Raw genomic sequence first — 24271 nt, forward strand, 5'->3', positions numbered from 1 at the left:
TCTGATCCATGCATTCTTTATTCCGTGGCCAACCGCCGTGCTGTCTCCACACCACAGTACACAGACTGGCAATCGCTCGCGATCCAGCTGTACAACAATCTGAGGCTTACAGTACATTTAAGGCTTTTAAATTTGAAAAGAAAAATGAAATCAAAACCGAGGAACCCCCCCCCCAACCCAAACCCCCAACCAAGATGAGCAATGTAGCAATTTTTAAGCATCTTCCATTTCTGATGCTTACTCGGTGCAGCTCCAGTGTCAAAACCCAAGTAACTCCTAAACTAAAAGGATTAGTTTAGTGAAATTTCCATTACGTAAGTTGTTCAAAGCATCAACTTGTAATTTTTTTTTTTTTGTCTTGGAAATGTTATAAAATTTTTTTAATAGCAAAACATAGGAATAAAAACATATTAACAAAATGTATTCAATCATTTACATTACAAACGAGGGATCTGCAGTTTGCCTTGTAGCCCGACAAAAGGAAATTACCCATTAAGAATCTATATGCACAATGCAATTGCAAATATGTACAGTACTTTAAAAAAGTCCTACCAGGAGGGCTTCACAGAAGGAAAAGTCGGCTAGGCTCTGTGTTAGACCAACCGGACCATCAAAATATTAAAACTCTGTGGACTAGTAATAAATTTATGCTTAAAAAAACCCCAGTTTCCTTTTGATTAAGAATATTCCAGTTATGTTTACATGGTTCCAGTGGATGAACCTGTTCATGATCGTTCCAGTAAATCACCCTTGGGCTGGTTTGTTTGGGGTAAGAGATCAGCCTGTGAACGAAACTTAGCAAAGGAATGAATTCTCATCACCCGAGTTTTCCGGTTGTATTCTAATCACAGCTTCACAAATGGATCGAACCCATGAATCCAGTGGCCGGAAAAAGAGCTGCGTGTCAAATACTGAGAACACTGGTGGGGAGAGGGCGGAGTCCTGTGTTAAGGGAACCATGACCGGTGGGGACAGCGGGGCGACAGACGTGAGCATTCCCCACACAGCACGGGAAAACCGACCGTCGGGCACCCAGCTCCCATTCCCCCCTTCCCGCCAGGCGGGGGACGCTGGCTGCCACAAATGTTCGGTTTAGCGTGCTGTGTGAACGAGGAGAGCCGCCTCCAGATACAGAAGGCTGGGACCTCCTCAGCAATTTGATTGGAACACCGAAGGGCGGGCGCTTCCCCCGTGGCTGTCACACCGTCACCGCTGCCCAGTTCAAGCACGTGCGAAACAGAGGACTCGTGTGTTCACAGTAAATGAGGTACGATCAAGGCGCCTTCTTCAGGAATTAGGCAGTTCGTGAGATATGAACTGTTTTAGTCTGTCCAGGTATTGTGCGTAAAGTTCTATGTCATTGTGTCCGGCCCCTTCCACCCAGAGGGGCTCCACGGCTCGGGGACAGCGCTCGTACATGGCCAGGCCGTGGGAGAAGTCGATGACCTCGTCCTCCGTGCCGTGGATGACCAACACAGGAGAGGTGACTTTAGAGATCTTGTCAATGCTGCAAAAGAGAACGGGGCGGGGAGAAAAAGGGCTCCGTTAGTGACGCCCCGGGGAAGATACGTTGCACCTAATGTAACCGGATCAGCAATCCCAGGTGAGGAAGGGTAATACCTTCCTCGTAACTCATTTTTTTTTTTTAAGTAAACTTTTCGGGGGTGCCCGGGTGGCTCGGTTGGGTGGGCGTCCGATTCTGGGTTTCAGCTCAGGTCGTGATCTCGCGGTAGGTGAGTCTGAGCCCCGCGCTAGGCTCTGTGCTGACAGCATGGAGCCTGCTTGGGATCCTCTCTCTCCTCTCCCTCTCTGCCCCTCCCCTGCTCTCTCTCAAAATAAATAAATAAACTGAAAAAACAAAAAAAACTTCTCATTTTGCGATAATCTTGGATTTCCACAAAAGGTGCAAAGATAACAGAGTTCCTGTGCGCCCCAGCCCGTCTCCCGTAAGGCTCACACCATACATTGCCACGGCAAGATTGTCAGAACCAAGAAACCAACGTCAGCATGTCACCGTAACCTAAACTCCAGACCTTGCTTGGGTTTTTCTTAGTTTTTCCACTGATGCCCTTTTTCTGTTCCAGGATCCGGTCAAGAACACCATACCGCATTTGGTCACTGTGTTTTCGTTAAAGTATTTCATTACAAACAGAACGGCTAAAAGCCTCCGGACTAACCATCCAGTAACTAATATTTCGGACATATTCATGTTTTGGAGAGAGGGTTTCTTTAAAAAAATAAATAGGTCAGAACTTAGCATGTCCGCCAGAGCGTCTCTTCGGAAAGCTGAACACCTAATCCACACGGCCCAGGGTCTCCGTCTTCTTGGCGAGACGGCTTCAGAATCGACGGACAAGATCCCCACAAACCTCACTTCCTAAGTGCTGATGCCTCGCTTTCCATAAACACTGTGCTACTTAGCATTATAAACACAATGCAGCGCCTAGCTTTGAGTCCGAATGATTTCGGACGGTTGACAAGAATCAAATCTACCCCCAAAGGATGGATATTTGAGGATCTCCAAAGGAATGTGCTGCAGGGTCCGAAGACGTTTCCCGAAGAGAAGCTCAAGACCTTAAGCCTCGTTGGCCGGCTGGCCAGGCGACTTCGCCCACGGACGGACCCCCACTTAACTTGTGGACGCGGCAAGAGAGGCGGATCTGGCCGGGTGTCCTCCCCAGAGTCCCCCGCCCGTGACTTCTTTCTGTGTTTGGTCCCAGCCACAGCTACCGAGGAGACAAGGTGTTACCGTCTTCGGGGACCCCGCTGCCGAAAGAGTAAACGTCTTCCACAGCCAGGCGCTTTGCCCTTTCTGTACAATACCTGCCTCACTCTCCAACGAGAAAGGAGGAGACGGGAAAGCCCACCTCCCGGTAACGACGGAGGGCGCTCACCCCAGGGAGGCATCACTACCGCAGGCCTGAGCCTGTGCAGGTAACAGAGCTCTCGAGACAACCGCACACAACCTCTACGAGTGACTCGTGACGCCTCCGATGGTTTCAGGACGTGCCAGGGATTTGCCAAGACCAGGGCCAGGGGTGCCAGCATGCAATCTCGCAGATCCCCAACCTGCTTTTCTCCTGTTTAATTGTTTTTTTAATGTTTATTTATTTTTGAGAGAAAACAGAGCGCGAGCGGGGGAAGGGCAGAGAGAACGAGGGAGACACAGAATCCGAAGCAGGCTCCAGGCTCCGAGCGGTCAGCACAGAGCCCGACACGGGGCTCGAACTTACGGACCGCGAGATCACGACCTGAGCTGAAGTCGGACGCTGAACCGACTGAGCCCCCCAGGAGCCGCCCCATTTCTCCTATTTAATTTTAACGAGACTCCTTCTTCTGAGAATCTGGGAGTCCAGTTATATTCACTTAGAAAGATATTTACTGACGGAACAGACTTGGGGCTGTTCTGCACAATTCAGGAGAATCTCTACGGCCTGGACAGTGTCTCCAGTTAGATGTCTGAGTCTAAATGGAAAAGAAAATAAGCTACAGACCAAATAATGATCACGACTCCTTTTTTTTTTTTAACTTGAAGCTTTTTCTTTTCTTTTCTTTTTTAAGTTTTCTTATTTATTTTGAGAAAGAGACAGTGCAAGCAGGAGGGAGAGAGAGCGAGAATCCCAAGCAGGTTCCATCCACACTGTCAGTGCAGAGCCCAACACGGGGCTCCAGCCCACGAACCGTGAGATCACGACCTGAGTCGAAATCAAGAGTTGGACCCTCAACCGACTGAGCCACCCCGGAGCCCTGTTTCTTCCTTTCTTCCTTCCTTCTCTTTCTTTCTTTCCTTCCTTCCTTCCTTTCTTTTCTTTCTTTCTCTTTTTCTTTTTCTTTCTTTCTTTTTTCTTTGTCTCTCTCTCTCTCTTTCTTTTCCTTTCTTTTTCTTCCTTTCTCTTTCTTTCTTTCCTTCCTTTCTTTTTCTTTCTTTCTCTTTCCTTTTCTTTTTCTTCCTTCCTTCTTTCTTTTTCTTTCTCTCTCTCTTTCTCCCTTCCTTCCTTCTTTCTTTCTTTTTTTGTAATAGAAAAAGGAAACAGGAAATACCTTTTTTTTTTTTTAATTTTTTTTTTTCAATGTTTATTTATTTTTGGGACAGAGAGAGACAGAGCATGAACGGGGGAGGGGCAGAGAGAGAGGGAGACACACAATCGGAAACAGGCTCCAGGCTCCGAGCCATCAGCCCGGAGCCTGACGCGGGGCTCGAACTCACGGACCGCGAGATCGTGACCTGGCTGAAGTCGGACGCTTAACTGACTGCGCCACCCAGGCGCCCCGGCCACCCAGGCGCCCCGGCAATACCTTTTTGAAAGACAGAAGCACCAACAGAGCTCTAAGAGAACATCTGCATGACTGCCCGTGGTTTGGAATCCATCATATTAATCGTCCAGGGCACTTTCTGGCAGTCCCCACGCCCCTACTTTAATTCGGCAAACAGCTCACCTGGCTCAGCCTCAGTTTCCTAATCTGTAAAATGAGATTTGTAACTTGACCGACTTAAGGCCGTGGCGAAGAGTTAAGTGAGGGAGGCTCTCGGCGGAGTGTTCAGCCCGGTGCCTGACGGACCAGACACAGCCAGCAAGGATTAGTTGCTGGGTTCACTGTTAATTAATAAGCTGCAATTAGTTGCCATGGCTATATTTTAAGGTATATGCTAATTTGAGTCAGGAAGCAACCTATTCATTTTGTTGCCCCGGTAACTCCTAACATCGCTTCCCACAAAACACGCCAAACATCTCCCTTTCAACAAACTGGCCTCTCGTTACCAATTCGGCACAAATAAGGCCACGTCTGAGGGGCACTCGCCCCACTTAGCATTCCCGGCCACGCCGCTAGGAATCTGCAGCTGGGTCAGGCTTCCCATGAAGCTGCATCTCATTAAGCCCTGGTGCAAACCGCACGGAACTCAAGTTCACCCAAGGTGCTATCAGAGGACCTCGTTCTGTATAGAGGAGACAGTCTGGGCGGACGTTCGTGTAACCGAATGGTGTCCTTTCCCCTCCGGCAGGAGCAGAATGACAGCCACGAGCGGGCCGATCAAAACCCTAAAACTGGGCTTTATTTCTGCCGAGGCTTCTCCCGCCGGCCAGTCCCGCCGTGACAATCCCAGGCCGCTTGGGCAACGTGCGACGGGACAAGTTGAGCGGGCAAATCGTTTTTAGGAAAAGTACTTTCCTCAAGCCCAGATTTTTCTTTTTCTGTTTTTTTCTTTTAAAGATTTTTTTTTTAAGTAATCTCTGCCCAACGTGGGGCTCGAACTCACAACCCCAAGACCGTGAGTCGCACGCTCCAGCGACCGAGCCGCCCAGGCGCCCCTTCTCGACTCGGGTTGTAAAAAAAAGAAAAAACAAGTGAAATTTTCCAACAGAGGTATTCAAGAAGCCACCGGCTCGCGGTTTCTGAGTTTGGAGTGGGGTGGATTCGGCCATTCCTGCTCCTCCCATTAGCGGGACGAGGAAACAGCAAGGACGGGCAGGTGGCAAATGTGCTGCCTCCCGGAAGCCGGCCGGGGAGGACCCGGCCCGGGGCTCTCGTCCATGTGCCCGGGCAAGGGGGTGGGGGCGGAACAGCAGGACAACATGGGCAGCTCGCAGGGGTCTGGGGCCGGGCTGGTTTTGCTCACTTATGTCAGGACAGCGGCCCGTCAGCCCAGCACGGAAGTCACTGGCCCGCCAGCGGCTCACCTCACCTGTTCCCTCGCCCGTCCCGTCTGATTTCAAACCTGACGGTGCTCGCGGTTTGCATGTCAGCGTGGAGACCGCTAATGGCCCCATCGTGCATTTTGCATCGAGCTCTTTGCAGTCCAACCATGCGTGCCCGTCTCCGTGAACGAGCGAATACTGAACAGGAGGTGTTTTTAGGATACGTGGACACGGCTCTTTCTATCTTTGCATTCACAGCCGAGCCAGCTAATCCTGGATGTCAGTCCCAGCAAGGTCCTCGCACATCGTCTGGGAGAGTTCTCCAGGTGAGCGAGGCCCAGAGGACAAAGTCTCTGGCGGACGGATGCGTCCCCGTGGCCGCCACACCCCCAACGTGCCCGGCGCAGGGTCTGAGCCCTGGGCACATTCAGGAAGTATTTATCGGTGCCCACAGCTAACGGTGGCGGCTCAACTCGGGTCGTCGGACGCCCCAGCACTGGCACAGGTGCGAGCTTACCTGGGGAACGCATCGAAGCAGTACGTTTTCCTGGTGTCCGGAAAAGCCACGCGCAAGCCTGACATCAGAGGCGAGTGGAGGATGACTGCGGCACACTCGTAACGCGAGGCCAGGTCCACCGTGGGGACGGTCCCGATGCTCTGGCCGTACAGGATGATGTTCTCAGGACTCACGCCGTACCTGCAGAGACCAGAGGGCGCATGCCGTTAGCTCACGTACGGGGGAGGACAGAGACGCAAAGCCCTGCTCGCTTAAACTCGCGAAACCCCCGCGGCTACCGGTTTAAGATGACATCATCTGACTTACACACTTTAGCTTCAAACGAACGTGAACGTCACAGAGACAGATGTTAGGAGCTATCTCTGCCCTAAGGGACTGGGATTCCCCCTTCTGTAACATTTCGCAAAAATAACGGACGTGACATTTTTGGGAGCGGGAGGGACGAACGAAATGAACGCGTTATAAATTCCCTTTTGGTATTCACGGGCGTCTCGTTTCTTATTCCTCCCTCTTTACGGTTTCTCCGATAATCACAAACGTATTTCTGAAATAGAAGCGAACGCACGTTTGGCAAATTATACTGTTGTTATTAAGAGCCCTTCAAGTGAGGTTTTAATAAAACATGAAAGGAATTCATGTCTATCAGAGGAAGGTACAGAGAGATGATTAATTTGAAGACGCCTGTATTTTCTTCAGTGTCTCCTGCAGGCTAATCTCAGCTTCTCCACCCGCCAATGGTCTCCCGAGCCACTCCTTCCCGGCGTTTCGTTGGGAGAAGGGACACGGGGCACGCGGCCACACTCCCCGGTCCCCCAGAGGACTCGGCTCCGGCCGGCGGAACCGAGAAGAATCCCAAGTGCAGCCTGCGGGTCGCGGCTCTAGAGAGAAGGGTGCGCCGTGCCCGTCCCGGTGGGAAGCAGGCGGACGTCCTGGCGAGGCCCCGGCCTGGCGGGAGCACGCCGTGAAGGCTGGGATGGGAGACAACGTCCAACGTCAAGGGCGAGCAAGGACGAGGACGGGGCTCCGACACACCGCTGTGCGAGTCCCGATCGGCACAGGCACCTGGGAGATACTCTGGCATCGGCTGGTGGAGCTGAAGCCCGCGACCCAACAGTCTCCCTCCTCCTGCAACTCACGCAGAGCGCGACGCTTTCTGATAACGGCCTTCGGTGACACGGACGGTCGGGACTTCAGGCCGGCCTGCTCCCCCTCAAGCTCCCCCGAACTCCACGGGAAAACGGGGGATCTCGAGAAGGTCTTCGGGGAGGGAATGGCCGCATTTCCACGGGTGTGTGCAGGGACGTGGTCTGTGAGCAGCCGGCACCTGAGCTGCGCCACGGGGACAGACGGGACTTGCACACGCGGGGATAAAAAGGACTTTCTCCATGAGCAGCACCGGGAAACACAGTGCCTCGTGGGAAAGCGCGGGCAGGCGCGGGGCAGGCGCGCGGCTCGGGGTGGCTGAGGGCAGAGCCAGAGGCGGGCGGGCCGGCTAAAGGGTTAGCGCTTGTCCCGCAGATGATGAGGGGAGCGGGAGATGTCCAAGGGCAAGGTGATGGGGACAGAGTGAATGCTCTGGGAAGACTCACCCTTCGGGGGTGTGCAGGACGGTGACAGATGTGTGCAAGGGGACAGGGAGACAGTTATGGGGCTATTCAGAATCACACGGGGGCGGGGGCGGAGAAGAGTACAACAAACTAAGAAACCACAACGTAGGAGCTGCTCTGTCCTCCCGCAGAAAAACACGTGCCCGGACCCGATCTGCCCTCTCTCACTAAAGCGAAGAGCCTGTGCGGCCCCAGCCCCTGGCACCTAACACCACCCAGGGCACCTGTGCCTGCAGAAGAGGGTCCCGGGATAAAGGTCTTGGGGGGTCGTGCCTGGGGCTTCACGTCAGTCGGAAGGACAGGTTAGTAGAAAACGGTCAGCAGGAGGAGTTTTATGGAGAGGTTTCAGGAAGGAACTGATGGCCGCGGCATCCTGTCCCGAATCTAAGGCAGAGACCGAGGATTCTAGAACACAGAGCCCCTCGATGAGGCCCAAAGGACGGGGGTGCCAGAGAGGAACCCGTCGTAGTGTTCCAGCAGACCACCTCGCGGGGAAACGCTCTATTGAGGGAGGCCACCGCAGGGTCCTTCCACCGCAGCAGGAGCGTTTAACCGAGGGCTCAGGGACCCGTGAGGGGAGCAGACATAAGACTGGGGCCCCCTCCGCCCTGCACGATGTGCATCAGATTCCAGAACTGTGACCCCTCCCCCAAGCATAGCGGCCAGGGGACACTTCACGGGATGGGGAGGTGGGGGGTCTGCAGACGCCCGGAGAGAGAAGAAGTCCCACATTTAGAGCGTGGGCCCCTCCCTCCGCTGTGGATTACAAACCAACGAGCCCTAAATCACAGAAAAAGAGAAGAGGAGGAGGAAAATGCAAACTGAAGGCAGCAAACGCAGGGCTGAGGACTCAGACCAGCAGGGCTGGAAACGGAAAGCGAGAGCCCACAGGTCGGCGGGGCACCACAGCGGGACGCCGGCCCCGGCAGGTGCGCAGAAAGGCGGGGGTGACGCAGGGCAGCCTTCCGCCGCAACCGCTTTCTATCGTCATGGCCCCACCTGTGTTTTCGGGGTCTCGTCCCGCACACGGTGCCCCCTGGACCTCGGGGCCACCCTGAACAAACACGGCAGAAACGGGCCGAGCCTCAAGGGGCACGGCCCGCTGCTGGGGGGTGGGAGACAGAACCCGTCCAACGTCAGGGAACGTGACCTCCACGGTGACCTCCCCCAAGCGCTGCACAGAGGCCGGAGCCACTTCCCCGCGAGACCCATTAGCTCCTGGCTTCCCTTCGGCCAGCATCCGACGCCCAGGATAGTCCCTGCAAGCTTCACCTGCCACATCCGGACTCACATCCCCGCTGACCACCGACGCTTCGGACCCAGAGCTTCCACTCGGAAACGTCACCAGGTAAAACACAAAGCACTCGCCGTAACGGGGAAACACTGACGATTATATTGAATCAAAGTCAAGAACATCCGGTCATCAGAACTCACCGGTGAGCAAGCGAAAAGGCAAAGCCACCAAAGGGGAAAAGCCCCCGGCCTCAGCACGTGACCACCAGAGGGCTCGTACCTGGGATGTATAGAGAATTACTACAGGGCGGCGAGAAAAGACAACCCAACAAAAAAAATACAGCATTTTCTACAATAAAAGAAGAAATCTAAACGGCAGGGAGGGACAGACTCTTGACTTCGCCTCTGGTTACGATCTCAAGTCTCGTGGGTTCGAGCCCTGCGTCCGGCTGACAGCATGGGGCCTGCTTGGGATCCCCTGTCTCTCCCTCTCTCTGCCTCTCCCCTGCTCGTGCTCTGTCTCTCCCTCTCAAGATAAATGAACAAACGTGAAAAATATTCAAAACCAGCATGTGATACCGACCAAACGTACAGGTGCACAGAACCACTTTGGAGACGCTGGCGATACTCGCTGAGAGACGTACCGACACGCACCTGCGACCTGGTAACTACTCCCAGGCACACGGGCCACGGCCAGACGTGCGCAAGTGCGCCAAGAAACACACACGAGACGGTGTGCGGGCGTGTGTCTGCACGGCTGGAGACAACCCTGAGCGTCAGCAGCCGGGTCGGTGCAGAAACCGGGGTGCGGCCACGCCAGAGTGCACATCACGCCCGTGCACCCAAGGACACACCGGTAAGGAAAAGGGGCAGACGCAGAGGATGCGCTACGTGGCGCCATTTACAGAGACGCCCTCCCGCCCAGATTCAGCTTCACCGGTTGGGGATACGTAACAGGGCAGAAAGCTCCTAAGGCAAAGCGGGGCCCAGAAGCCTTACGAGTGAGGGCAGTGGCTGCGGACGGGGAAGGGAGGCGCTCAGACTGGGAAGAGACGTGCCTGAAGTTGCCCGTGACCCTCGTGGGATGTGGCTTACAGGATACGTCTGGTCACTGTGACCTTCTCCCGTCCACGAGGCTGGACGCTTACGTGTTAGGGACATTTCTATCTGGCTGCTACGTTTTACAACCAAAACTATGATTTAAAAGTTCACCAGATAGTTCTGATATGGAGACGGCCCCCCCGAAAAACCGTCACGACTCACGGTAGACTTTGCGCTAAAATAAAGCCCATGAGGAAACGCGACACCATTAAAAATTACGTCTCGTAAAGACTTAGTGTGGGGAGAAATCAAGCTACCGTGTTCAGAAAAAAGCACCCTACAGACACGAGGTCACAATTATGTTCCGTAGAACAGAAACGATAAATGGAAAAGGGACTGGAAATCAACATATTAAAGAAGGCATGATGCTAATCTTCAGGTAGTCAGAACTTTCATTTCTTTCTTTCTTTTTTTGAAGTGATCTCTATGCCCAGTGTGGGGCCTGAGGGCGTGAACTCACAACCCCGAGATCGGGAGTCGCGCGCTCTACCGACTGAGCCCGCTGGGCGCCCCTCTCTTCTCGTTTCCTTTCGTTATCAGGTACTGACTTGTTTAAGAAAATAAATAACGGAAGCAATACTGTGAGGTCTTTCTGCAAGGACTCGGGGAGCACTGTGTCCAACGCCGATGCTCCTGTGCGGGGGAGGGCTTTGCCAACCGTGAAGCGCTGGGCCAACGCTCTGATTTGTGTCACGTTCGGGACTTTCCCACCGCTGTGTCCGGTCTTTACTATACTGCCTGACGACAAAGGATGAGCTGGAGAACGGGTGGGGCAGGGGGGGCAAGTAATTCTTTGAAGGGATCAAAGATATTCGGAGGGACTCGTAAGGGGCCTCAGCGCCCACGCTGCCCTGTGCAGATGAGGCCACTGAAGTGTGTCTTTTTCACCGTACCACCAGGGTTTTGTTTTCCGTGGGAAAAAAGGTAGAGATGAATAACCTCTATACTACCAATGGTTCCAAACTGAGACGCATCTGAATTTTTCGCGAATTTTTTTATGTGTATTTATTTTTGAGAGAGAGAGAGACAGAGAGACAGAGTGAGCAGGGGTAGGGGCAGAGAGAGAGGGAGACACAGAATGGGAAGCAGGCTCCAGGCTCTGAGCTGTCAGCACAGGGCCCAACATGGGACGCGAATTCACAAACCGTGAGATCATGACCTGAGCTGAAGTCGGCCACTTAACTGACTGAGCCACCCAGGCGCCCCTGATTTTCTTGAGAATTTAACAAAAAAAAAAATGTAAATTCCCTTCCTTAGAAATTTTCCATACTCAGAAATTCCAGTGGGCTTGTGGATTCCTCAGACTAAATGCTCACTGATACTAAGTACCAAGGGTCAGCCCAGATCCTAAATCCCTTTCAGCTCTCGAATTAAATAAAAAGACAGAGGGAAAACAGAGCCAGTAAATGCAATCCGCTTACAAAGCCTGTGTGAGATATGGGGCATTTTAAGTTCATAACTTGAAAAAGAAAACACGGCAGGATCGAGTGAAAAGCATTCAAAAACATCAATAATCACCAAGTCCTAAACCTTCACCGCAAAATAAACCAGAAGTCACGCCCTGCCGGCCGGGGACCAGGCGGCAGGCGGAAACAGCACATGCAAAACAGAAGGAACGTCCACCGGCAAAACATGAGACGTGCTGTCTTCCAGCGAGCGCCCCTCCTCCGCAGGCAGGTGTGGGGACAGGAGCGCGATCTCCGGGCCCCCCCACGCCGGGAGGTCCTTCACAAGGAGACCTCCCACCCCCTGCTGCCCGGGCACAGACACAGACACAGACACAGGCGCTGGGTGGGGGACTCCAAGTCGGGAGGCCGGGGAGGCCAGGCGTCTGCACCCGACACGGTCCTCCCCCGCCTGCTGGGCCGTGCTCCCGAGCGTTTTGGAAGGTGCCTGTCTGCACACCAGGCCCACCTGCCACCCCGGGCGGGGGCGGGGAGGGGGGGGGCGTGGGGATCCCCAGCCTCTGGGGACTCAGGAGCCTCGGCCCCACCCACACCGAACTGGTCTCTGAATCTAAGACCGGGCCAGCCTCCCCGGTGCCTCCCTCTCCAGGCCGCAGTCCCGATGCCCACGGCCACTCCCCAGCCCGTCCTGACCCGGGGGCCCCTGAGCGGAACCTCTGCTCCCACAACGCCCTGCAGGCCGCTATCCGAGGACGCTATCCGTTCCATGTCTCCTTGGCGGTCTGCGCTACCAAGGACGTCCTTCTTGGAATCCACTCCTGGGCCTCGGGGACACGGAGGTTCCTCCCCCAGCCCCACCACAAACCAGCCCGGTCCCGGACCTTCCCTCGTGTCCCCTGCTGTGGTCTGCCTACACTCCTACATCTTCTCTCGGGATGACTTCACTGACCCCCGTGACTCTGACAACCAGTTCTCACTTGCAGCCCCGGTCTTTCTCCTGAGTCCCCGGGAGCAGGAGGTCCCCGGCCCCAGGGAGCGGAATTGTCACATGACCTTTCAAGGGGTCCTCCTCGTCCTCCTTGGATCCAGGAGGAACTCAACAGTGCAGTGACTTGTCCGAGGCCCTACAGCCAGTGACCGGCGGGGCTCTGAACGCATGGGTTGTCGGTTACGCGTAATTTCAAACTCAACGTGTCCGTAACCACACTCATCACTTTCTGTCCTTGAAACCTTGTCAGTGGCTCGGTCATCAGGTCATCTTCCCCTTTGTTGCCAGTCCAGGATCCCAAGTCAGGATGAAGGCAGGGGCGAGTACGTTATGAAGAGTAGTGGGTAGGGGCGCCTGGGTGGCGCAGTCGGTTAAGCGTCCGACTTCAGCCAGGTCATGATCTCGCGGTCCGTGAGTTCGAGCCCCGCGTCGGGCTCTGGGCTGATGGCTCAGAGCCTGGAGCCTGTTTCCCATTCTGTGTCTCCCTCTCTCTCTGCCCCTCCCCCGTTCATGCTCTGTCTCTCTCTGTCCCAAAAATAAATAAACGTTGAAAAAAAAAAAATTAAAAAAAAAAAAAAAAAAAAAAAGAGTAGTGGGTCGTGAAGTCACGCACTCAGCTAAAGGTCTGAACCCGGTTCTGACACTGACCTGGTTACACGGCGATTAATCCGCGGATTTGCTGCTATGCCTGGAAAATACTGCCAATTTTTTTTTTTTTAACGGGTTCAAAAAATAGTTTCTGAGCACCTCCTTTGGTCTGGGGATAGAAAACTGGATATAAGAGGACTCGAGGAGTGTGCAGCCTGCTGGTGACACAGATGCACACAGAAGTATGGGGGGGCCAAGCGGATGAGGTGTAAACTTAAGACGAGTAGTTAGGACTCGGGACATCATAGTCGACGAGGCAAGAAATTCAAGATCAGCCCAGGTGACCGCTGGGAGGGCCAAGGGCCTCTTGAGCTCTTGGTCGACCACGTGCCCCTCTGCATGTCAAACTGAGACACATTTTTCTAGACTCCCCCCCGGGCGTCCTCATAAAATCCGTGGCCCTGAGTCAAAGACATAAGCTGGTATTTCCTGCACACTGATCTCCAGGGAGAGGCGAGAGGAAATGCACTCGCGACAGGACAGCCTCACGCTGGAGCACCACCATTCCTTGATGGGGGAGTCTGGGACCGACCCGGGGGTCCCACGACCCCCAGCACGTCACTGAAATCTGAGCCCGGCCGGTGGATATACCGAACAGCTCAGAGTTATGTTTGTACAAAGACTGGAAGGCGGCCAGGAGGCCCTGATATTCGTGATGAACCCCAGGACCGTCAAGGAACCATCAAGAGGGCTTAGTGTCACCCCATCTTAAGTATGAGCACCACACCCAACTAAGCTGTCCATCTCTGAGCGCCCCCTCCTGACGCTCCTGTTCTCCCACGGCCCCACCAATCCCTCTTTGACCCCATCGTTCTCCTGAGGCCGGAATTCTGATCCCCTGGGTCCCCTATCAACCCCAGCCCTCCTTCGATCCCCAGGGTTACAAACCCCAGAATCCTCGGACTTCTTCACCGTTCTACTGTCATCCAGCCCCAGCCCCGGCTTCGGCACAGACAGGTAAAGGGCAACGACCAGCAGGGGAGAAGAAAACGCCCACGGAGGAGAAGACGTGACATGGGGAGAAGTGGGCACCTGCTCACCGGCCGAGCCCCGGAACGCGGATGGGGCGGAGCGGAGGGCGCTCTGACACCCGGGAAAGTCCACCGCGTGCGCTCGTTGAGATCGGACACCGCGCTGTCACGCGGGGACCCTGGGGTCAGGACGAGAGACCGCTCCCCCAGTACGAGGAGGGCAGGACGTGGGCGCGAGCGACAGGTGCTGGCTGAGCGTCCGTTCGCTGGGGCGTGCGCCTCCCTGGCCTCCCCGGAGCCACGTCTGCTGTCGCCTCCTTCCTTCCGCTCGGCCTCGCGTCCCACCCTTGAGCGGGGCCTCCCTCAGAGCTCCCTCTCCTGGAGCCTCTTCTCTTGGCGTCTGTCCCTGTGGACCCCGTGCAGCGCCACAGCCTTGCACGGCACCCGACACGCGGCCACCTCACACGAGCGTCCGTTAACGGAGAGACGCGCGGCCGGGGTTCCTGACGCGTTGATGCCCTCCTGACATCTCGGCTCAGCCCCGCCCCTCCCCCTTCCGTGGCACTTCCCCCTGAACTTCACACTCCCAGATGGACTCCGTGTAGCCCCTCCCCCAGTCTTTCCCTCGCTCATCACCAGAGCCTTGACCGCACGCGCCGGAGAAGGACGATGCACGTCTCTCTCTGGTCTCCCCTCTGCCTCTCACACACCGTCAGCCGCTGAGTCCCGCCGTGTCTGCGCGGAGACGCTGGCCCGACGGCCGCTTTCCTGACCCCGCTTCTGCTCTGTGGTTGCATCGTGGTCGATCTAACAGGACCTGCCTGTCTGTTCAGCGCATGAGTGAGCGGGGACATCAGCACGGGCACCCTGCCGCGGGTCTGCTACTCAGAGGTCTTTCTAGAAGGCTCATCATCATCACCTCTACCTGCCCCCCCCCCCCGAGGCTCACGCTGTCCAGAGGGCCCCTGACCACTCAAACCACCCACCCGGTCTGCCCCATCTTTCTGGTTTGCGCATCTCCTTCTAGGGCCGGTGAAGGGGCAGGTGTCCTAGTTCCTGACTGCTGACCTGGTTTCCATCCACGGCCTTACTCGGACTCGTGCTGACTGCACACACTTGCACATCACGGAGCCTGGGAATCCCCAGGCCGGGCCCCCCCTCCATTTCTGACCTCGCCTCTCCCCTCTCAGATCCGCCCTCGCCCCGATGCAGCACAGGAGCCACCACACCACGACTTCCACGCCACCCCTCCCCCATCCATCCCACTACCACAGACCCCCTCCTTTAAAAGAGAGACAGAGAGGGGGGCCCGGGTGGCTCAGTCGGTTGAGCGTCCCACTTCGGCTCAGGTCACGATCTCGCGGTTCGTGAGTTCGAGCCCCGCATCGGGCTCTGTGCTGACGGCTCGGGGCCTGGAGCCTGCTTCGGAGTCTGTGTCTCCCTCTCTCTCTGCCCCTCCCCTGCTCATGCTCTGTCTCTCTCTGTCTCTCAATAGTAAATAAACTTTAAAATAAATAAATAGGTTAATTAACTAACTAACTAAATAAAAGAGAGACAGAGCAGGGCACCTGGCCGGCTCAGTCGGTGGGGCGTGCGACTCTCGATCTCAGGGTTGTGAGCTCAAGCCCTACGTTGGGTGCAGAGAGGACTTAAAAATAAAATCTTAAAAAAACACCCAACAATAATGAAAGAGAGACAGAGAGACAAGAAGAAACCTGTATTATGTTCCTTTGCTAATCACACCCCTTCAGCAAATCACTAGCCTTCGGGTAAAACCCACGTCTTCAGATTAACCTCTATAATCTGGCCCCACCTTACCACACCAACCTTTTATTTTCTCTCCGAACGAACCTTCTCCGGCAGTCAGACTCCTCCCTGTCTCATAAACACCTTCTGCCTGGAACGTGCTCACGCCTTCCCTCCGGCGAGAAAACTCGGGGTCCCTCCGGTCCCACCTCCTTCACACACGTCTCCCGAACACGGGTCTGCGTGGGGTCTTTTCCCTCCTGAGCCACTCACCGAGCACGCACCAGCACGATGGGGTGTGCGATCGGCCGCTCTGTGGCAGGTCCCACACCGGCAATGAGACTTGAAGTCCCACAAGGGAAGGGGAACGATACCCACACTCAGGGCGGCGGGGGGAGGGGGGGATCGTACCCCTGAGTCGCTTCTTCCCGGGAAGGGAACGTGGTTCTAGCCAAAGACCGTCTTCACACAAATCGCAAGTCAATTCCATACGTGGTTATCATGCCAATGGATAGATCACGCCCTCAAAGTTCGGCATCGGCATCTTCTTGGGGATCTGGGTACGAGCTTCTGGAATCTCCTGTCTGCAAACTAGCAAAGAGGAAGGAGTCCATCCGTCAAGGCTGAGAGCAAGCATCGTTTCCTAGGCGTCAGGTAAGAGTTACTTCGGACACGACCCAGGGAACTCAAGTCCCCCGCGTTTTGCCAGGGGCGAGCCTCGGCCCCAAATGGCGGCACCCTGACTGAAGCAGGCAACGCCATGTGCACAGTAGCCCCCCAGGAACCTACAAGGCTCCCCCCTCCGACCTCCCCAAATGTCTACCACCTTCCCTGCATCACGAGTGGCTTTGGGGTGCCCACTTCTCTGCTCCCGTCGGCCCCCAGGAGCCCCCGCACCCAGGGTCAGCCGGGCAGGTCGTCCTGTGGGAACCATCACTCCGCCGAGAACGTAAAGGCCGCTTGTTTTCGTTCTAACGTGGGGTTCTCTCATCCGTCTACAAACACGGACAAGCCGAGCCTCCCCACGACACCTGCGTCCTGTTTAAGTTAAGGGACCTGGACTTCGCCCTGGGTCAAGAGTGTGTCCCCTTATCTCCTCAAGAAGCATGCTTGGCACGGTGCCACTGCCTTTGAAGTCAGTATTTTAAATATTTCAGAGCCAGGATTCCTGGTGGAAATACCTTCGGACATAGGACAAAGCTAAATACACAAGGTAACATGAACGTGAACGGAAGGCGAGGTCGGGGATGCCGAGAAGCCCCAACAAACTTCAGGGCAAAGCCTCGAAGTAAGAGGACTGGGGAAAGCGAGTGCGTCGCCAGGACCCGCCGAAAACCACCACCGCTCACGGCACCCTCCGTCCACGGACACGGGAACGGTAAGCCCGTCTCTCACGCTCTGTGGCCCAAGCCGAACCACAGGCCTCATCGTTTAATTGTCATAAAGATGAAAAAAGCACGATCACCTGAAACACGTTTCTTTTCCTCTTTAAAAGTACAGTGTCGGTTTAGACTTTTGCTTTAACGTTCACACGATGTTTCGCGAACCCGCTCGCACGTTCACTCCAACGGTGAAGAGCAAGGAAACGCGTTTTAAAGTGGCTGCTGCGTTCACGCTGCTTGAAAAAATTAGTAAGTTTAGAGGCCAGTGAGGTCGGCTGCGTATCTGTTTCTTTTCATCCGATCGAGGGAATTTGGGGAAAAGGGACATTGATACACGAGATGATTACAGCCTCTGGAAGTGTTGACAATTGGGGCATGCTCACTCAGGGTATTCTCCCAACACTGGCTGCAAAATAAAATGTGCCAAACGCAACATTAGAAGCAGCCTCATTCACTGGACGGCACGGTGATCTGGGGGCGAACCACTGCTCCCCGGTTATGAGTCTTTGGGGAAAGAAAGAACAACACACAGGGCAGCTGGGGGGCTCAGTCGGTTGAGTGTCCGACTTCGGCTCAGGTCATGACCTCACGGCTCATGGGTTCGAGCCCCACATCAGGCTGTGTGCTGACAGCTCAGAGCCTGGAGCCTGCTTCGGATTCTGTGTGCCCCTCCCCCGCTTGTGCTCTCTCTCAAAAATAAATACATGTTAAAAAATTAAAAAAAAAAAAGTTTGGGAAAAGGCACTTGTGGGGGTTCAGTTGGTCGAACACCGGCTCTTGATTTCGACTCAGGTCACGATCCCAGGGACGTGGGACCGAGCACCATGTCTGGCTCAGCACTGAGCATGGAACTTGATCGGGATTCTCTCTCCCTCCCTCTCTCCCTCTGCCTCCACCCTTCTCCCCCTACAAAAAAATAAATCAATAAAAGGAAAAAGAAAAAAAGAAGTTTGGGAAGATACGGAGTCTCAAGTCACTGTGGAGCAGCCGAGGGAGGGTAAAAGTCAGACTCTCAAGGTCATTATGGGAAAAATCTCCCGGGGGGCCTGGCCAGCTCAGTTGGTACAGCAGGTGATTCTTGATCGTGGGGTTGTGAGTTCGAGCCCCACCTTGGCTGGAGAGATCACTTAAGAATAAAATCTTTAGAAAAAGACACAGAAACATCTTCCTGAAATTGTTTGGATGTCTGTGCTCGACGGACCAGGCCCTGGACGCGCCTCACTCTCCCTCCTGCCGGGGGCACAGAGGAGGCCGGGACCACGGTCCACCGGAGCCACGGGAGCACAGCGGTCGGCAGAGGCCGCAGGTGGGAGCACACGGCCCAGGCCCCGTGGAGACGGACAGACCCAACCTGAAATCTGTAAACTCAAAGACAAGGTGTCCTTTTCTTGAACAGACAGCATGACGATAATACGATGGGACGGACCACGAGGGCGTCACAGGCAGGCTTGCACGGTGACGTGCGTGCCCCGTCAGCGCAGCCCTTCCAAAACCTCCTCGCGGGTCTCGAAACACATCGGGACACATGTTATCCGAGTTCTGTAAGGTGCACCCACATGGGGGTATGACATTTCCTTCCAGAGGGCGGTGCAGGAAAGGGCGTCAGGCCTAAGCCCACGCTCGGAACAACTTTGTTCTTGACTCTGGGTCAAAGCAAAAATACGTTAAGACCCGGAGCACCGGGGCGGCTCAGTTGCTTGAGGGTCCGACGCTCAGTTTTGGCTCAGGTCACGATCGGTTCGTGAGATCGAGCCCCAGACGGGGCTCTGCACTGACAGTGTGGATTCTCGCCCTCTGCCCCTCCTCTGTGTGCACGCGCTCTCTCTCTCTCAAAATAAATAAAACTACACTTAAATAAATAATAATAAGATCTAGCATGACTTCATTTTAATTTTTAAAAAAATCATTTTTCAGAGGAAAAGGTAGAGTCCTAAAGAACATAAAATGAACTCTTTTCGATGAGCTACAATGAAAATGGAATAATTTGCTTGGACGTGTTTGAGTATAATTGTGCATGAAACTGCTCTCATAATAACAGACTCTTCTGGTGCTCTCTGACCACCTGATGCGCTGGAAAGGCCAGGAGAGGCTGTCCCCGCCACCCCCCGCCCCTCCACCGCTGCACAAGTACCCGTGAAACGGTTGGACTCCCACCTACCCTACTTTCGCGAGGGGATTACAGAGCGGGCTTATGTAAAACATCTTGCACAGGCATCCGATCAAAAAAGCCATTTAATAAACAGCACTCCCGTCCCACCAAATACAGAGACGGACACTCGGCCACGTACAGCCTGACAGGTTCCGCGTTCCCTGCCCAAGAAGCACAGCCAAGGGGGACGTGCGCGTCTCGTGAAATCCCCGCGGGCGGGGAGAGAAACCTAAAACCTCTCATTCCGTTATCTACCGGTCGCCAAGGCTGAATGTGGTTTCTTAAAACGAGACACTCCAGAATCCAAGTCCCGATTATTCAACGTCACTGCAGGGGAGGTGTAAGGCGAGCGCTCACACTGGCTGCGGTCCACACACTGGATCCAGTCGGTGAGTCTGCCCTGCCCGACACGGGCTGCGAGCGCCGGGTCTGGGGTGCTGCACCCCACAGGCTGCTGTGCACCAGGTATAGCCAGACGGTCACATCCCGGGGCCGGGGCGTTCCCGACCCGCTGTGTCTTTTCAGGGCGCCCCCCCCTCACCTCCCCGCCCTGCGGCTGGCGGTGTGAACCCACGCCCAGGGTCACTCCCGCAGGGACGGGCAGAGCCCGAACCGGATGGTCAATCGGCGTCCTCCTGGACATCCGTGCCCTCTCCTGGGTCACCTGTGTCACCACACAGAAAGGCCCTCCTTAATCACAGGGACGAAAGCAAAGCTGAGGGAGGGGTCGGCGAGCGGTTCAAGCCGGCGCTCAGTCCTGGGTGTCCCGGAGGTCTGACCCGGGGTAGACCTGGGGTTCGTTCCTGTCTCTGGACGCTGGGCTCAAACCAGACTTTCATGAGCAGCTCAGTACAAGGTCATGGCCACGTGAAGGTGTGGGGGTGAGCACGTGCACAGCAGGCTAGGGGGAAGAACGGACTTGAAATCCTGGCCCTGCCCTGCACCGACTGCCCGACCTCTCTGCGCCCCCCTTCCTGAGTCCCCCTCCCAGGTCTGAGGCGGGAATTAAACGAGGTGATGAGAGAAACCCCACGGAGGTTCCTCCCTGCCCTCTCCAGGCGGCTCTCCAGTTTCCTCGGCCAGACATGGCTGGAGCGGGGATCTAACGTGGCCCCTGCACCTGCTGTGATCGCTCGGCCGCCTCCGCCTTGGTACCCCCAACTCACACTGGGGATGCCCTTCAGGGCACTTTGTGTCCACTCAAAACGTGGGTCTGTAGGGGCGCCCGGGTGGCTCAGTCGGTTGAGCGTCCGACTTCGGCTCAGGTCATGATCTCGCCGTTCGTGAGTTCGAGCCCCGGGTCTGGCTCTGTGCTGACAGCTCGGAGCCTGGAGCCTGCCTCCGATTCTGTGTCTCCCTCTCTCTCTGCCCCTCCCCTGCTCATGCTCTGCCTCTCTCTCAAAAGTAAATAAACATTTAAAAAAAATTAAAAAAAAAAAACCCAACAAAAAACACAGGTCTGTTAAGTCAACACTGCTGGGGCAGACCCAGTGAGGAAGCCCCCTGTCCCTCCTCGATGGCATCTCTGCTTCCTCTCTCTCGGGTCTAACCCCGTCTGTGTCCTTCCTCTTTGTGTCCCTACTCTTCTTCCAGAACCTTCCACCTGCCCCTTCATCCCTCTTAAGAACACAGAAAGCTCACAGCGTCAATTACGGAAATATCGCAAGCCACAGGACAGGGATGGAAAGGCCCCTGGAGACGGTACAGACGGATGGCTTTATTTTACAGATCATGGAACTAAAGCTTTGAGTGGTTACCGACTTAACTCCCAGTCGTAATTATCAAGGCAGCGGCCACCTTACGGCTCCGGAACATGGGCGTAGGTGAAGGGAGGAGGAGGGTGCCCGGGAACTGCACCCAGGCTGGCAGAATCATCCAGTCGTGGGTGTGGCATGGGTTCGGTTCGGAGGGGGCAGGCCTGTGTGACGGGTCAGTCTGCTCCGTGTCTGCCAACCTGTTCAGGGATCGCCTTCCCCCGCACCCCCCCGCCCCGCCCCCCCCCCCCCGCCCCCCCCCCCCCCGCCATGTGTGACGGGGCGCCTGCCCGACGGGGCTGGGACACGGCCGCCCCGTGGTGTTAGTTACCACCCCCTTCAGCGCAGAGGCTGGAATCAGGGCATCCACAGCACTGACCTGGGAGTTTCAGTTGCAGCGAATGGCATTTTGTCCTATGTTATTTTAAGTTTATTTATTTTGAGATAGAGAGAGAGACAGCATGAGTGGGGCAGAGGCAAGGAGAGGGAGAGAGAGACAGAGAATCCCAAGCAGGCTCTGTGCTGTCAGCACAGAGCCACACGTGGGGCTTGAACTCACCGTGAGATCATGACCTGAGCTGAAACCAAGGGTCGAGTGCCTAACCGACAGGGCCACCCAGACGGCCCAGCAAATGGTGCTTTAGAAGTGAACATTCTGGGGCACCTGGGTGGCTCAGTTGGTGAAGTGTCCGACTCTTGACTTGGCTCAGGCCACGATCGCTTCGTGGGTTCGAGCACCGTGTCGGGCTCTGTGCAGACAGTGAGGAGCCTGCTTAGAATTCACCCTCTTTCTCTCTGCCCCCTCCCCTCCCACATGCGTTTTCTCTCACTCTCAAAATAAATAAACTTAAAACAGAGTGAACATTCTGTTTAATGGAAACAGTTTCCGTCGGGGGTCACGAACAGTTCTGGAGACGGATGGTGGGGACAACTGCACAACCGTGTGAATGTTCTCAAAGCCACAAAAATGTACACTTGGAAGTGGCTGAAATGGTAAATTTAACTCAGGTATGTTTTATCATAATAAAAGGAAGAAAAAAGGGGGGAACGTTCTTCTTAAATCTGACCAATTATTCCCTTTTGAAAGAGTACAAAGGAATACTCCGGCCCTCCTGGGATTCCAAGTGACTTTTTACTGTGAGAGTAGAAACGATAAATAGTAAATAACAGAGTAATAAAGGGTAAAACTTGGTTTTTTTAAATTTTTTTTAACGTTTATTCTTTTTTTGATGGAGAGAGACGGAGCGTAAGCGGGGGAGGGGCAGAGAGAGAGGGAGGCACAGATTCCGAAGCAGCTCCAGGCTCCGAGCCATCGGCACAGAGCCCGATGTGGGGCTCAAACTCACGAACCATAGATCATGACCTGAGCCAATGTCAGACGCTTAATCAACTGAGCCACCCAGGAGCCCCTTAAAATTAAAACAAATTTTCAGTGTTTATTTATTTTTAAGAGAGAGGGAGACAGAGCACGAGTAGAAGAGGGGCAGAGAGAGAGAGGGAGACACAGAATCCGAAGCAGGCTCCAGGCTCCGAGCTGTCGGCACAGAGCCTGACGCGGGGCTTGAACTCACAACCCGTGAGATCATGAGCTGAGCCGAAGTCGGATGCCCAACTGACCGAGCCACCCAGGCGCCCCTAAAACTTGTTTTTTTTTTACCTGCAAAATGTCTAAAACCCAAAGGCATTAAAATGTGCCAGCGATGTGAAGGAGGAGGACCACGAAGACAGGCACGTCACCAAGGCGGTGTTCTACAGATCTAGCAACGTCTTCTACCCGCGATCTTTCTCAGAGGGCAGGTACGGACTTCAGGGAAGTCCAGGGGTGATCTACGTCACAACTCTATTTTATTTAAACATAATTTTGACCTCATTGCCCCCCCAAGACCGTGTTCTCCTTCCCACCAGCTCTCCACTCTGCCTGGATTTTTTTTTTTTTTTCCCCGAGCAAAAACAAAGGAAAACCACTCCCTAGTACAGTTCAAGGACTCCACTGTCCTCTTGTTCTTCTGGAGATAAAAGGAGTCCCCCAGGATCATCACAGAAGGCAGAGGAGAGCGTGGAAAGGCAGAGACAGCTTTCTTCTGCAGCACCCATCACGCGACTAAAACCGTGACGGAATTCCAATTTCCGTATTTGGCCACTCAAGGGCAGTTGTGAAAGAGGTCGGCCGCACTCCAAAACACGCCCCGGCCCGTCGAGGACGGGGGCCTGGGGACCCTGGGGCCGGGCCCAGCCACCCAGACTGCCGGCAGCACCCCCAGCTGCGTGACTCCGAGGCGTCGCCCACGTGGGGCCCTCACTTCCTACCCAAGTCAGGCTAAAATAAGGCCTCGAGGTAACTTCCACGGGATATTTTAATTAAAATACTACGCGGCACACAAACACAAGGAAGCAAAAGCTACGTCCCGTTTATCGTAAGCCGGAAGCCTTTATTTGGCCGCTAAGAACACTGTGTGCCAGGACACGAGTAATTCAGAAGCGCCCAGCTCGCCGCGTCCCACCCACATGCTTCGCGGGCCGTGTCTCCGTCTCGCCACGGCCCCGTCCCTGGCGCGTCCCACAGGCACCAGAGACGCGGTCGGAGACGCAGGGGACCCGGCTCCTCCCGCAGACAACACGGGCCGGAGACGTGTGCCCTGAGCTGAGAGAAGGAGCCCGCGAGCCCTCAGGCCCGGGTTCGCGTCCCTGCTCTCGGCCCGTGGGCGCCTCACGTGTTCCCTACCGTGGCCGTGGCTCTTCTCCGGCAGGACGCGCCACCCTTCGGACAGCGAGGGGTCTCGTGCAAGGTGCAACGCCGGTGACGGACAGGGAGCAGGTGCTCGCTCTGGAATGAAACCGCCGTGCCGCTGCCGACACGTCAGACGGCGACACTCCCAGGCGCGTGTGTCACACGCACCCCGGGGCCTGCGGTGGACACCTCCCTCTCCATCCGCCCAGCGGGCACTCGGGGAGCAGGCCGGGCCGCGGCGGGGGAACCCACGCGTTCTGTGGCACGGGGGACTTTGGGGCCACCGCGGAGGCCGGGGTCGAGATGCTGAGAGACAGGAAGGCTTTTGCCAAGCACAGTAGTGGGTCAGACGCACTGGGGGTCCCGCTAACTCGGGCCACGCTCCCGGGACTCCGCTGCTGGACT

The 24271-nt window shown here is 55.3% G+C and overlaps 1 protein-coding gene across 1 annotated transcript in view; it reads right to left on the reverse strand.

Annotated features, from left to right (window-relative positions):
* ABHD17C (abhydrolase domain containing 17C, depalmitoylase) overlaps nt 1-24271 on the reverse strand; it is a 49784-nt gene continuing 25513 nt past the window's right edge. The window contains exons 2-3 of the mRNA XM_047846759.1: nt 6154-6333; nt 1-1507 (exon numbers count right to left, since the gene is read on the reverse strand). Of these exons, the coding sequence (XP_047702715.1) occupies nt 1288-1507; nt 6154-6333 (400 nt within the window). The 3' untranslated portion in view covers nt 1-1287. The remainder of the gene's footprint in view (nt 1508-6153; nt 6334-24271) is intronic.

Source organism: Prionailurus viverrinus, unplaced genomic scaffold, assembly GCF_022837055.1.
Source record: "Prionailurus viverrinus isolate Anna unplaced genomic scaffold, UM_Priviv_1.0 scaffold_40, whole genome shotgun sequence".
Lineage (NCBI taxonomy): Eukaryota > Metazoa > Chordata > Mammalia > Carnivora > Felidae > Prionailurus > Prionailurus viverrinus.